The following is a 15,060-nucleotide window of genomic DNA, read 5'->3' as shown; positions in this document are numbered from 1 at the left end:
CAACTAAAAAATAAACATTTAAAAAACAAAAGATTCTTGGTGCTATTTATCAGCAGGGGGAAACATTCCTAGCCCCCCTGAGGGAGGGCACATGAATCCTCACCCACACAGAGCTCTGGGGAATGGAGAACAATTACACAGGACTATCTCAACAGACACAAAGACTGGGCTTTGGAGAATAGTAATGTCTGTTTGTGGCTGCTCCAGAAATAACAGAAAGAGAGGTGATTGTGAAGGAGGCAATCCAGGAATCTTTGCAGTGCTGCTGAGGTGCCCTCCAGGAATGGTGAGCTTCTGGGCAGTAGCAGCTTGGACTTGGATTCTGACCAAAGTTTGAGGAAGGTGGTGTGTTTCTGTTCTGTCTACAATGTCAGTACCCTCTCGAAAAAGCAGAGAGGATGTCTTGCTCCCATTTGTGTTTCCAGCACTTAGCACAGCACCTGACACTTAAAACGGACTCAACTCAAGGTTGAATGAAATGATTCATTAGCAATATTAATAACATTTAGGAATCAGCATTATTTCCATAACACAAAAGCATATTTGTGAAATTAAATATTTCTTTTGTCTAATTGATATGTGGCTTTGGAGTAGAGAACAAGCTCACAGTAACAGGAAGAGTTCCTATGAAGCCCTGCATTCAACAGGATAGACAAGAATACTAAGGGCAGGCTGTAGCTGGGGTAGAGCACCTGCCTCGCATGTGTGAGGCCCTAGGTTCAATCCTCAGCACCGCATAAAAACAAATAAATAAAGATATTGTGCCCATCTACAACTAAAAAAAAATAAGAAGAAAAAGAATACTGAGTGAGTATTGTGGAGGCAGGGATCCCCAGAGCAGTACAGTTCACACCACGAAAGAGTGCTCCAAGAGGAAGCCAGGATCTTGTAAAAGTATATTCGAAGGCGGCTTAAGGCATTTTATAGAGCCTTTATATCATGGATGTTCACAAACAACCATGTACCCTCCCAAGGCCAAGGACGTGGCTGCCTGTACTCTTGACTTTCTTCAGAGAAGCCCCGTGAAAAAGGGTTCCTGCCCCAGGCGCTGAATCATCTTCAGGATTTATAATTCTCAATTCTTCAGTCACATCTTTATTTAAGAAGAAAGACTTGAGTTGCTACTCTAGGAAATAGTTTTCTCTCCGTAATCCTTAGGTCCAGGTATTCGTTCTGCATTCACGAAGTCCCACCCTTTGCCCTCAAGACGCGAGGTCGCCGGCCATGCCCAGATGCATCCTCCCGGCTCTGCGCCCCAGGCTCCCACCGTACCCAGAATCCCCAAGCTCGTCAGTGGTGCGTCTACACGGAATTCAAGACCATCCGCTGCCTGATGGCATCTCACCCTTTACTCCTAGTAAGAATTCTTATTAAATGGACCGGAAGTGTGTTCCAAATTCTTCCACATTTTAAACGCTACTCCGGTGTCAGACACCCCATGACACAACACTTAAATCTTTGCCCACGCAGTGACTCAACATATAACTTCTGAGAATCAGAGGCTTAATCGCCTGCTTTGCCCCAGGACTTTTCTTCCCTCGAAACCCTGCCAACAGGGTTTCCTCTGTGCCGGCTTCCTAGCCTGGGGGGTTCCCACGCCGCGTTCACCCCGGGGCGCACTTTCACCCCACGCTGCTCCCACCTCAGGTCTCGCGCGCCGCAGACTACGCTTCCCACAGTGCCCCGGGCCGCGCGCGGGATCCTGGGAGCTGTGGTCCGGCCGCCGCGGGGCGCTGCTGAAGCGGGCTTAGCGCCGGCCTTTGTCTATCTGCGGGCGCGCGCCGCTGCGGTGAGTGAGGCCGCGGTCGGGTCCATGCGCCCGGGCGAGGCGGGGCCGCGCTGTCAGGCCGCCCCTGGGCCCTCCGCGCGGCCGCGAGCAGGCCGGGCCTTGAGGGTAGCGGCCCGCGGCCCACAGAGAAGCGTCCACTGGGCTGGAAGCAGGAGGCTGAGTCCAGGACGCGGGGCGGGCCTGGGGGCCTGCGGCAGGCGGGGAGGGTCTGCAGCGCGTAGCTGGGCCCCTAGGACCGCGGTGTCGGCAGGGCCAGGCGTTTGCGAAGGCACAGCATTCTGCAGAGGGAAGGGACACAGGCAGCAGGCAGGTGCACACCCTCCGTGAGGGTTCCATAGAGGGAAGACACGGGCCCCTAGGGAGGTGAAGAGACCCTTCTGGGTGGAAAATAGGGAAAAGATAAACTGGAGTTGGGTGTGTGCACGCACACACACACACACACACACACACACGCTACTAATTCTGGAACTCTACCCCAAGAGGCCCCCCAGATGAGAACTCTAGATCTTAGTCCCCTCCTGATGAGAACTCTAGATCTTAGGCCTTAAATCTGTAGACCCAGTTAGAGATCTCACATTTAGCTCTTCTGTTCTCCCAGGAGCTACTTGATAAGAAGGATATTAATCTATTCAGTAAATGAAGTAATAGAGTCAGAGCAGATTGGTTATTTGCCCAGGTCAAACACCGAGGAAGCGAAGGCAAAAGTCCCAGTTTCTAGGGACCTAATTCTGAGCTTTTTTCAAAGGATTCTATGCATTTCTGATAGGAAAAGCAGTGTATTCTGATATAAAACCAGTTTCTTCCAGAATTTGATTCTTCAGAGAGAGGACAATGACAATTATCCCCTTATTAACCAAGAAGGTTCTGGAGACACAACTGAATTGTTATTTGTTGAAGACCTCACAGGACGTGGAGATGGAGAGTTGTAGGTTCTACCCACTTGATCTGACTAAAGCCTATTTTCTGGAGTCCTCAATAACAAGAGTCCATCCCCATGCAGCAGGTACCATGTAGTTTTCCAGTGACTCTTGGTGGATGTGCAATTGTTGATCAGTAATACCTTGAACTCTCAAGTGAATTTGCTGGCACTTTGACAAAGTTGGAAGTGCATCCTCCAAGTAAGAGTTCCTAGTCATCACAACATATAGCTAAATATGCAGTTGTCAAGAATGCCCAGGTTAACAAGACAAAGAATTGTAGTACCATAATACTAATTCCTTAAATCAGGAGTCCAGCATTTTGATAGGACATATTAGAGAGAAACAAAGATTATACATTAAACCATTGCATAAATAAAGTATAACCGTTCAGAAATTAGAGTCCTGAAGTTAGAAGGAATATTCCAAAAGGGAAAAAGTAGAGCAGGAGAGGGGTGGGCCTGGGTCTAGAACTTCCTAAGAATTGTTCAAAGGTAACATGAAATCCCTTATTTGGTTCTTATAATCTAAGAGAAACTGGACAGGAGCCAGTTATGAAAGCTGAAATGTTTTTTTGTTTGTTTGTTTTTTTAGGTTTCTGAATTCTTTGGGGCTTAGAAAATAACAGGCAGCAGTTAGGAAATGGAAGATCCTATTCTCATGCCAAAATCAAAATACAAACAGGAGTGACCATTAAATGGGGAAAAATATATATATTTGTGTTCTTTGCTTTCCTGCCTCCTATTCTAGACTCATGTCTGTGTGGTCCTTTTGTCTTTGAGCGCATTTTACAGTGACATTATATATGATTATGGTTATATCAAACAATCAAAATGTCCTTTTTCTACTCAGTTCCTGTTTATCCTTCGCACTTAAAAATTCTGCCTTTTTCCGTTTGTTGTTTTGTTTTTGTTTTTCCCTCCTTAGGTGCTCAGGAACAGCCCATGGAAGAATTATATGAAGAGGTGGTGATTAAGATTATAGAGCAGGAGTGGACATGTTTGGATTTCCAACAGCTACCCTGCTGGACTGTCATGGAAGATATGCCCAGAATGTAGCATTTTTCAGTGAGTGAGTCTGCTGGTGGCTGGGATGTCTTTTGCACACAGATACTCAGAGTCCATGTCCTCAGCACTAGTCCTCAGTCTGAGGAAGCAGAGGAGACGTTCCTTTGATGGAGCTCACTGTTCCTAGGGGTTACAGAAAAAGCCTGCAAGCTAGAGGGCTATGCTAGCCCTCGCATGCGTAGAAATAGTCAGAACAGAGCAAGATAATAGTCTAGACATGGAGGTAGACTCAAAGTAATATCAGAATGAGTAAGCACCTTTAACTGTCAGCACTATCACTGGATAAGAATAAAGCAGGAAATAAGGAGAAATTTTCCATAGGGGGAAAAAAAACAGTGATGAATGGATCCATATTTAAAGCACATAAGAGGCTCAGATACAGGACAGTATTGGAAAATACTATTGATACCTACATATGAAGTTTGAGAATAACTTCCAAACCAAAATTTATTTTAGTTCCACCATAGCTTAAATAAACTAAAAATAGTATAGATTTTAAAGGAAGGAATTTCTTAGATTCTATAATTTCCTGACTATATTTTAATATCAGATAAGTTACTTAACTTCCTTAAGCTCCAGGCCTTCATCTGTAAAATGGAACAATGAGCTCTGACTTGTACAGTTGCAGGTATTAAAGACAATAGATGTATAAAATCTAGGATCGTGCTACATATTTTCTAAGGTCATAGCGCTTACTCCACTCTTAAGAGCAAACTTAAGGAATAGGGTGGAATTGGGTTGACTCTTCATGGAACTAATACAGCTTGTGTGTCCGGAGCCCTTGCATGCATTGGTCTCTTCAGGACCCTTTGCCCAATTTTGTACTTTTTTTTAAAGGGGTACCTCTAAAGTTTTAAAGCTTTAGACCCTTTACATCCTGGAACCACACCTGTTTAGGAATCAGATAAAGCTTGAGTACAGGGCTCTTGTGTGATCCTGTATGATATTTTCCTTGATTTTCAGAGCCTATTTTCTTACCTACAAAATAGAGGTAATTTTGTCTACCTCACAAGATTATTCAGAAGACTAAATTAAATGTAGAGGCAATACACAGCTATGGAGTATTCCAGTGTTTGAAACCCACCTCTAACTTATTTAGCTACATGGTCTTGACAACCTCCCTATGCTCTTTTTTCCTGATCTGTAGCAATCCCATAGGATTAAATTATCTATGCAAAGTTCATAGTCTAATGCCTGGCACTTAATAAGCACTCAAACGATTGTGTTTCTATTTTCCATATTCTTCTCACTCAGCATATTGGTACCTCTTACATGACTTCCCTCTCATTTTATCAGATGTGATGACAGAAGCTCACCACAAATATGATCACTCTGAGGCCACAGGATCCTCAAGCTGGGATTTCCAGAATTCTTTCAGAAGAGAGAAACTGGAACAAAAATCCCCAGATTCTAAGACACTACCGGAAGATTCACCTGGAGTGAGACAGAAGGTCTATGACTGCCAAGAATGTGGAAAGTCCTTCAGGCAAAAAGGTAGTCTAACATTACATGAGAGAATTCATACTGGTCAGAAGCCATTTGAGTGTACCCATTGTGGAAAAAGCTTCAGGGCCAAAGGCAATCTTGTTACACATCAGCGAATACACACGGGAGAGAAGCCTTATCAGTGCAAGGAGTGTGGGAAAAGCTTTAGTCAGCGTGGTAGTCTGGCCGTCCATGAGAGACTCCACACTGGACAGAAACCCTATGAGTGTGCCATTTGTCAAAGAAGCTTCAGGAATCAAAGTAACCTTGCTGTTCACCGAAGAGTTCACAGTGGTGAGAAGCCCTATAGATGTGATCAGTGTGGAAAAGCTTTCAGTCAGAAAGGAAGCTTAATTGTTCACATTAGAGTCCACACAGGTCTAAAACCCTATGCCTGTACCCAGTGCAGGAAGAGTTTCCACACCAGGGGGAATTGTATTCTGCATGGCAAAATCCACACAGGAGAGACACCCTATCTGTGTGGTCAATGTGGAAAAAGCTTCACTCAGAGAGGAAGTCTGGCTGTGCACCAGAGAAGCTGCTCACAAAGGCTCACCCTTTGATCATTCTATTCAAAGGAAGTTTTATTTCTGAATTAAGGGTACAAAACCCTCTGTTATTGAGCTGCATATCCAGTTCTATGGAATGAATGGAGAATATTCTAGGAAGACCAGTAGGGCAAACAAACTTTTTTCCTTATTCTCAGATGAGTATGAAAAATAAATGTCTTGTTTATCATTATCATGTATTTTTCATAATTTGTCATGTATTTTTCATATTTTGACTTAATTTCCCAGGGTACCCTTATTAATCTAGAGTCATACTAGAGATTGAGTATAGTAGATACAGATTTTAAATTTGTATTTGACACCATCAGCCTTTAAAAATATCAGCCCCTAATCAATCCCAAGGTCATTTTCTTCTCTACATATTCAAATTAATAATTGTTTTGCATTCAAGACCAGTAGGTAGAACACAAGGGGCAAATTTAATTAAGAATTCTCTTTGAACATTTCATTACCTGGATAATGAATCATTACTCCAATAACCTATTCTAAAAAACCACTCTGTCCATAGCAGAAGCCTTAGCCTTTTCTTATAAAAGAAGTTTCCTTTCCAAGACTACAAAGGTTTGGAGTTTGTACGTTAAGATTTCCTTCAGTCCTCCACTTCTAACAGTAATAATTTGCCTGTACCTAAAGAGCTGACAAGTACAACTGTGCTCTTTTGAAGAATCCTGAACTGATTGTTATGATTATTATGCCCTCTTAAAAGGACTTCTGTTCTCTGAAAAACATAATGACCCTCGCTGCCACTTTGGCAACAATAGCAACATATTGGGGTTAGGATCACCTAGAAAGGACATAAGCCTAGACTTTCAATTTATAGTCAGTTATGACATCCCACTCTTCTAACAATACTATCCTTTTCCTTCTACACACAGAAAATAAATTTGGAAAGATAATTTGTTCTTTATTTTTTTCCCTCTAGTGTATGAGATTTGAAGAAGGTTGTAGAGAAGTTGGTTTTGTGAGGAATTTACACTTCTAAATGTCAAAATTTCATGATAGCAAATCTTTATGATCTAGAGAAGTAAATGAAATCAAAGGGCATTATGGATTTGATTATTTTAAAAGAGTAGTACTCCCAGAGACATTCTGATAAAACTTGAAGATGTATGCAAGATTGGGATAATATCCTCATTTATGATAATCACACACTGGAAATTACACAAATGTCCAACAACAGGTGGGGAATGAACAAACTGTTTAATATACATACATTAAAACAATAGCAATTTAAAAATCTGATATTGGCAACTTATGACTGAATTTCAGTCCAATGTTGAATGAAAAAACCTAAATACACATACATGCAGATATAGTGTATAATTCCATTTATATATCTTCACATGAAAAAATGGGAATGATTTAGAACAGACACAAGAATTTTTTAAAGTGTTCTATACCTTACTTCAGGTGGTATATGGAAGAGTATAATTGTTAAAATTCATTGAAACCAACACTTGAGAACTCTGCATTTTATTATATGTAAAATATATATCCATAACAATGAGTCAGTTCTTAAATATAAATATTGCCCACAGGTTCTTTGACACTAATTCATGAAGAGATGGGGTAAATATCACCTTCCTTTTATCTGGATTGGCTGGTGACTGCTTCAAACAATAGAAACAGCAAGTGATGCTATATCACTTCCAAAGACAGGTCTGAAAAGCCCTTAAAAGTTTTGAAACAATTGCTGGGTTCTCTTGGGACACTTGCTCTTGGGGATAAGCCACCTTATAAGAACGGTTCAAAAACCACTATAGTACACAAGGTGTATATTAAGTGAGCTGAGCTCCCGATAGATAGCCAGCATCAACTCCCAGCCACAGGAATGAGTTACTGCAGATGTTCAGCCCAGAAGAATCATCAGATTACTATAGCCTTGGCTGAGATCTGATCAATACTGCATAAGAGATCCCAAAGTGTCAACCCACAGTGTCATATCCACACCATTGACTAGAGAATGTCCCCTCTAATCAATAAGCCCATTCATGTAGTAGCAGAATGCATTTCTTAGTGGTAATAGGATTGAGGCTCCCTCAATCTTACTGGCTACTGGCTGAAGTTTGTCCTAGGGCCATCTCATGTTCTCAGCTACCACATGGCAGTTTGCTTCTTTAAGTCCAACAGAAAAAAATTTCTCTTTCCAGTCTGCTAAGAATAGTCTTACGTGATACAGCTTAATCATAGCAGTGACATTCAATCATATTTGCTATTCCCTGTCAGTTTGAAATGTTGGTTCTACCCATACTCAGGATTATACAAGGGCATGACAGATTGGGAGTAACTTTAGTGTAATCATTTTCAAGGGCTTCTAGAACAAAGCATTACAAACTAGGCACCTTAAAAACAACAAAAACCTATCATCTTACAGTTATGGAGGCTAGGAATCCAAAATCCAGGATGTCTTCAAGGTCATGCACCATCTGAAGCTTGTTGGGCAGAATCCTTCCATGCCTCTTCTTAACTTTGGTTGGTTTGCTGGAAATCTTTGGTGTTCCTTGACCAGCTGCAAGACTTCATTTTCTTTCTGCATATGTAGTCACATGGTGTTCTCCCTCTGCCTGTGCCTCTATGTGTCTTTTTTTTAATATGGACACCAGTCATATTGGATTATGGGCCCATCCTATTCCACTCTGGCCTCATTTTAACTACTTAAATCTGCAAAGACTATTAACAGATAACATTCTGAAGTATTGGGAGATAGGATTTTTTGAAGAACACAAGTGAACCCATTACACTTACCATGTGTCTACCACAGTATCAAAAACATTACTCTGAAGAAATTCATGTAATTGTAACCTAGTGGTACTCCAACTACAGTTCAAGGGCATCAGCATCACTTGGAAACTTGTTAGAAATGCCAATTATCAGGCACAGATAGGCCTATTGCATCAGAAAATGCAGGGAGGCAGAAAAAAAAGGGACAGCAATCAGTTTTAACAAGTACACATAATTTGACTCCCAAAATGATTAGATTCTCTAGTTTGGGAAGTCAAACAACCCAAAACTCAAGGGGCTGGGGATGTGGCTCAAGTGGTAGCCCACTGGCCTGGCATGTGCGAGGCACTGGGTTTGATCCTCAGCACCACATAAAAATAAATAAAGATATTGTGTCCAACCCAAAACTCCTTTTAAGACAAAAGAACATAAAGAAAAATCTCAAGTCATCAGGAAACCTGGAATGTCCTACCCTTTACAAAGAGCATCAAGAGAGTACATCCGCCTTTTCCATGCCCAATTCATGATTGCTGAATTTTCCATTCAAGATTCAATGCCACCATAGATGATAAAAAGTCAATCTGAGCGGCTGGGGCTGTATCTCAGTGGCAGGGCACTTGCTTAGCATTTGTGAGGTACTGGGTTTGATCCTTAGCACCACATAAAAAATAAACAAAGACATGCTGTTCATCTACAACTATCAAAAAAAGAGAGAGACTTTTAAAAATAGTCAATGTGAATAAATAAATACAAGATTTCTGGCCTAATTTTGACTTCAAGTCAGAGGGAAGAGCACAGATCAGCTATAGCACCAAAAAGTCCGACATAACTCAAATCTTAACACTTCAGTCTTCCCTTTGATCATCAGCACAAGCCTCTCCCAAACTCTTTTACCAGACCACCCACCAAGACAGCGAAAACCAGAGTGTCTGTGGCCCTGTCACTGGTTATTACTTTTCTTCACTTGCATTCATGGTCATTATGATGTCACTGCCATAGGATCAGGAACACAGTAACAGAATGAAATGTGTACAGTCCAGCTGTTATTAAGACTTTTATTTCTGCAGTTCTGAATCCCACTTTACTTCTAGAGAGCCTTTAATTAAAAGTAAATCATTCCACAATTCTGCTTCCTTTCCAGGTTGTATAATGCCATGGTTCAAATGTATTCCTATATGTACCAAATTTCATGTGTTGGAAACTTAATCTCCATATATTTATAGATTTTAGATGAGATCATGAAGTTGGGGCCTCCATGATGGGATTGATGGCTTTATGAGACAAGGAAGAGAAAAAGAGACCTGAGCTAGCATGCTTGTTCTCTTTCCATGGGGAACCTCCTGCCACATCATGTCATAAAATGCAGCAGCAAGGCCCCCACCAGATGCCAGCATCTTAATCTTGGAACTTCCCAGACTCCAGAAAATAAATCTGTTTATAAATTACACAATCTTCTTTTATGTTCTCAGAAAAGTAGGCTGACTAGCTTTGACTTCTTCCTAGATTGCTACTATGACAATACATCAAATACATCACATACTACAGATGTAATAGAACATGTTTGACCATTACCATAACCACTCAGGATATTGGGGTTTTGTTTTGTTTTTTTTTTTTTTAATGGTGCTGGGGATTGAAGCCAGGGCCTTGTGCATGCTAGGCAAGCACTCTACCAACTGAGCTAAATCCCCAGCACTGTTTCTTGAGTTTTTGACTCTATAAACATATAATCCTAACCATTATCTGTTCTCACTCCACCTTATTCATTCTTTTTTTTCCCTACCTGATTCTTTCTGTCCTTGTCTCTTAATTCCAACTTTGAATCTCCTGTTGTAACACTCTTGTATAAATGTCTCCTCTTTCTAGCAGTCATCTACTACCTCCTGGGTCAGTCTTTGAAGATTTTAGTTCCTATATCATTGTCACTCACTGCAGCTCTACTCACAACTGTTGAGATACTTATGAATGATCCCTTCATCACTTTTCCTCCTTACTTCCAATGATTTTCCTCTCCATACTGCCAAAACCAATTGCCTCCATTCATAATCAAATTTTTAAGTTTATTTTTCTTTTCTTTGCATGTGCTCTCTCCCTCTGCCCCACCCCCTGAAATTCTAGCTATGTTGTCTAGGCTGGAACTCCTGGACTCAAGTGATCCTCCCACCTCAATCTCCTAAGTAGCTGGAACTTCAGACACCCACCACCATGTCTGGGTTTAAGTTTTTCATTATCAGTTCAACAGTATCTCAATTTTAATCATCCCATTTTCTGATTATCAATTCTTATCTTTGCATCTAACTCCCTCTAGTAAGTTAACTCCAATAATTTGCCTGCTCTCATAATTCATTTATCCCACTATTTCAAAAGGTAAGGAAATTTATCTTTTCCTTAGCAGCTTAAATTACATTTTTTTAAGTTTTTAGTTGTAGATGGACAAAATAACTATTTTAAGTTTGTGGTGCTGAGGATCAAACCCAGTGCCTCACACATGCTAGGTGAGTGCCCTACAACTGAGCCACAACCCCTGCCCTTAAATTACATTTTAAGCTCATTTTAACAATGCATTTATAAACACCCTCAACTCTTATACCTCTGTCATTTTTCTAAAATAGATTTATTGAGCCAAGCAGGGTGGCACCTGCCTGTAATCCTATCGACTCCAGAGACTGAGGCAGAATTGCCTTAGCAATTTAGAACTTGTCTCAAATTAAAAGAAAAAAAAGAAAGAAAAGAAAAGAAAAGAAAGAAAGAAAGAAAGAAAGAAAGAAAGAAAGAAAGAAAGAAAGAAAGAAAAGAAAGAAGAAAGGAAGAAAAGAAAGAAAGAAGGAAGGAAGGAAGGAAGGAAGGAAGGAAGGAAGGAAGGAAGGAAGGAAGGAAGGAAGGAAGGAAGGAAAAGAAAAGAGAAAAGAAAGAAAGAAAAGGGCTGGGGGTGTAATAAAGTGCTCCTGGGTTCAATCCCCAAAACTCATCTTTTATGCATATGGTGTGGATATTCAATTATTCCAGCATCATTTATGGAAAAGACTATCTATCCCAGCCCCATTGAATTGCCATGGCACGTTTGTCAAATAGCTACTGACCAAAAAAGTAAGGGTTTATTTCTGGAATCTCAGTTCTGTTTGATTGGTCTACGTGTCTGCCAGAGTCACACTGTCTTGAATAATGCAGCTTTGTAGTAAAGCTCTGAATTCAGGAAGCATAAGTTCTCTTAGTTCTTCTTTTTCAAGATTTACTATTCTTTTTGATTTTGCAATTCTCCTGTTTCAACCTCCCAAATCACTAGGATTTCAGGTGTGTTCCCCCACACCTGGCTATTTTTATTATTCTTGATTCTTAGCTTTTCTGTATAAATTTTAGAACCAGTTCATCAGTTGTATAAAACAGGCCTAGTGGAAATGTGATAGGTATTGAATTGGATCTATTGATTATTTCAGAAAGTTTCCTAATCTTAAAATATTGAGCTTCAAGACCATCAATGTGGAATGACTATTTTACTTAGATCTTTTTTTTTTTTTTTAAAGAGAGAGTGAGAGAGGAGAGAGAGAGAGAGAGAGAGAATTTTTTTTTAATATTTATTTTTTAGTTCTCGGCGGACACAACATCTTTGTTGGTATGTGGTGCTGAGGATCGAACCCGGGCCGCACGCATGCCAGGCGAGCGCGCTACCGCTGAGCCACATCTCCAGCCCACTTAGATCTTTTAAGTTGTATTTCTGAAAAGTTTTGTGGGTTTTGTTGATTTCTTCAAAGAAACAAGTTTTGGTTTTATTGATTTTTTTTTCTGTTGTTTTTCTTTTTTCTATTTCAATGATTTACATCCTAATATTTATTTTCTTTCTTCTGCTTGCTTTGGATTTAATTTGCTCTTTTCCTAGTTTCTTAGAGTGGAAGGTTATGTACTGATTTGAAAACTTTTTTTCTTTTCTAATGAAAATGCTTATAGGCCTGGGATGGTGGTACATGCCTGTAATCTCAGTGGCTCAGGAGACTAAGGCAGGAGAATTAGAAGTTCAAAGCCAGCCACAATAACTTAGTTGCACTAAGCAACTTAGTGAGATCCTGTCTCAAAAAATAAAAAGGGCTGGGGATGGGGCTCAGTAGTTAAGCACCCCTGGGTTCAATCCCTAGAACTCTTAGGGAACAGATAGATGTGAATGGTGGGAACATGAGATTAAGAGAATGGTTCTATAAAATATTCCCCCTTTTGATTACCCCCACATGCTTTCTTGTCCAAGAAGCAATTTACCTGCTGTACTGGCTGACTTAAGTGGACAGGTTATGTAACATTACTCAGGAACTCTTATCTTCAGGAGAAATGTAGGCATAAAATAATGTCAAAAAGAGAAACACAAGTTACCCTAAAGGGGGGAAACTTTTGTATGCCTTTTCACAGACCAGATCTTGAAACTGGTTAAGAATCCAATTAGAACCTGTCAGCCTGGGCCAGCGTGACCTAGAAGTGTCATGGCACTGGGTATTTGAAAGTCTAATGTTATCTTGCTATCAGTCAAAAGTCAAGAGGCAGACCTGGGCAGGACTCTATGGAAACTTCTCTGGGATCCCCAATAAAACTGGAGGGTAGGAGAGGCACACTGCCCCTTTACCTCTCTGAGAGGATCCACTCTCTCCCTTAAGAATGAATGTCCCCTCACCGTTTTCCTTTCAATGAACCCATTTCTATTACTCTGAGTGACGTGTCTGAAATCTTTCTGACTTGAAGGCAAGAATCAGGGTTTGAAGGGGGTGGAGGTTTTCACATTTCCTCAATTTCTCAGAAGGCCCCAGTTCTGTAATGGTACCAAAAAGCAGGGAAAAAAACACACACCATCCTCTCTCGGAGGTGGTCAATACAGTTTCTATGCTGTACGTTATCCTTGCTTCTTACTCTACTAAATTTTTGCTTACTACTCTTGTTTCACTTGAAGTCTTTCCAGCATATTCACAAGAACTGGCATCCAAGGACTGTAGTGGCTGCCCCAATGCAAAATGGCAGGCCCCCAGCCCCAGAACAGAGTGTTCAATTTTTGTTGTCAAAATATTTTAAGTCTATGGGTTAGGGTTGTAGCTCAATGGTACAGTGCTTGCATAGCATCTATGAGGTCCTGAGTTCAACCCCCAACACTGCAAACAGCAAAAAAATATAAGTCTGGCTTTCTCATACAGCAGACACTAGCAATGATCAGGAAAAAAAAAATTCCACTGTATCTATTAGCACAAAAATACCCAGTCAGATACAAACTTCACAGATTTTTATTCAGGAACAGAATTATATCCACGGAAATGGCCCCACTCTTCTGGTAGAAACCCACTCTCCTGAACAAAGTAGAGAACTGAGCTTATATAGGTGTACTGAGAGGTGACCTAATTAATGAGCTGTCATTTGGGGGCACTTAGGAATTTGGAGTCTATCTTATTGAGCAAGATGGAGAGGAGTCTAGGGTTAGTGGTCAGTTTGGGGCACTCAGGAAATAGGAAATAGGTTTGTGAGAACTTTGGTGTTGTTTTATTTGTTTGTTTTTATTGTTGTTTTTTAAATATTTTTATTAGTTATTGATGGATTTTACTTGTTTGTTTATATGTGGTGATGAGAATTAAACCCAGTGCCTCACACATGCTAGGCAAGTGTTCTACCACTGAGCCACAACCCGACCTTGAAAATTTGTTTTTACTGGACAATATTTTTACTTGGAGAAAGAGTGGAGGGTCTAGGGTCAACATTCAGTGTCTGTCTCTGTCCCTTCAGCATCCCATTGTACTGTCATTGGGAAAAGATTTATTTGGGGAAGGATCAGTGCTTTGGCTTCTTTTCTAGGGATTGTTCTGTCACTGGGAAAGTATCAATGCTATAAATGTGCTGCTTTTCTCTACATTCCTTCTTCCCACACCATATTATTTTGGGATTTGTCATTTTCCATATCTATTAGTATCCATCTGCAATTCTGCTTATTCCAAAGGAATCTGAATAGCAATAAGGGCATATAGTCTTCCTTTAATTTTTTTTTTTAAGATACTCATTCACATCTTTTCAGTTTGGTATGATTCTTAATACTGTAGTGAGGAAAAATGAATTAGAGCTAGGGATATAGCTCAGTTGGTAGAGCACCTGCCTTACGTGAAAAAGGCCCTGGGTTCAATTCCCAGCACGACAAAAAAAAAAGAAAGAAAGAAAGAAAGAAAATTATTTACAGGAAAGTTTCTGTAACAGTAATTTACCTCATGTTTTGAAAATAGCCCTTGCTCTGCCACTGGGACTTATTTTAAAATGAACATGTTTCCTTTTCCTCTTCTCACCCTCTTCCTCCCTAATCTGGCAGGGGTGGGAAGGAGGCAGGGTTACCCTTTTCCCATCCTAGGATAAAAATTATCTATCTTTAGAAACCAAGTAATTCAGACTTCAGGGATGGCACCAGAAGATCTAAGGCACAAATTATCAAGTGAATCACAAGCCCCTCCTCCACAGGGAATACCTGAAATGAATCACTTCTTTAAAAACCCTCTGTTTTCCAGGATGGC

General features: G+C 40.6%; 1 protein-coding gene across 3 annotated transcripts; it reads left to right on the top strand.

Annotated features, from left to right (window-relative positions):
- Positions 1-1,708: 1,708 nt before the first annotated feature.
- Positions 1,709-5,999, top strand: Znf32 (zinc finger protein 32). 3 transcript variants are annotated; one of them, XM_026399527.2, is made up of 3 exons: positions 1,709-1,789; positions 3,634-3,773; positions 5,070-5,999. In XM_026399527.2, exons 2-3 carry the CDS (start codon positions 3,704-3,706, stop codon positions 5,819-5,821), a joined length of 822 nt encoding a protein of 273 aa, XP_026255312.1. In that variant the 5' UTR covers positions 1,709-1,789; positions 3,634-3,703; the 3' UTR covers positions 5,822-5,999. The 3 variants fall into 3 exon arrangements, with proteins under 3 accessions (XP_026255312.1, XP_026255313.1, XP_026255314.1); XM_026399528.2 differs by lacking the exon at positions 1,709-1,789 and adding an exon at positions 1,802-2,095; XM_026399529.2 differs by lacking the exon at positions 1,709-1,789 and having other exon boundaries at positions 3,690-3,777.
- The last annotated feature ends 9,061 nt before the right edge of the window (positions 6,000-15,060 follow it).

Source organism: Urocitellus parryii, chromosome 5 (assembly GCF_045843805.1).
Source record: "Urocitellus parryii isolate mUroPar1 chromosome 5, mUroPar1.hap1, whole genome shotgun sequence".
Lineage (NCBI taxonomy): Eukaryota > Metazoa > Chordata > Mammalia > Rodentia > Sciuridae > Urocitellus > Urocitellus parryii.
The sequence above is the reverse complement of the archived record's forward strand: the minus strand, read 5'-3'. Positions and strand labels throughout refer to the sequence as shown.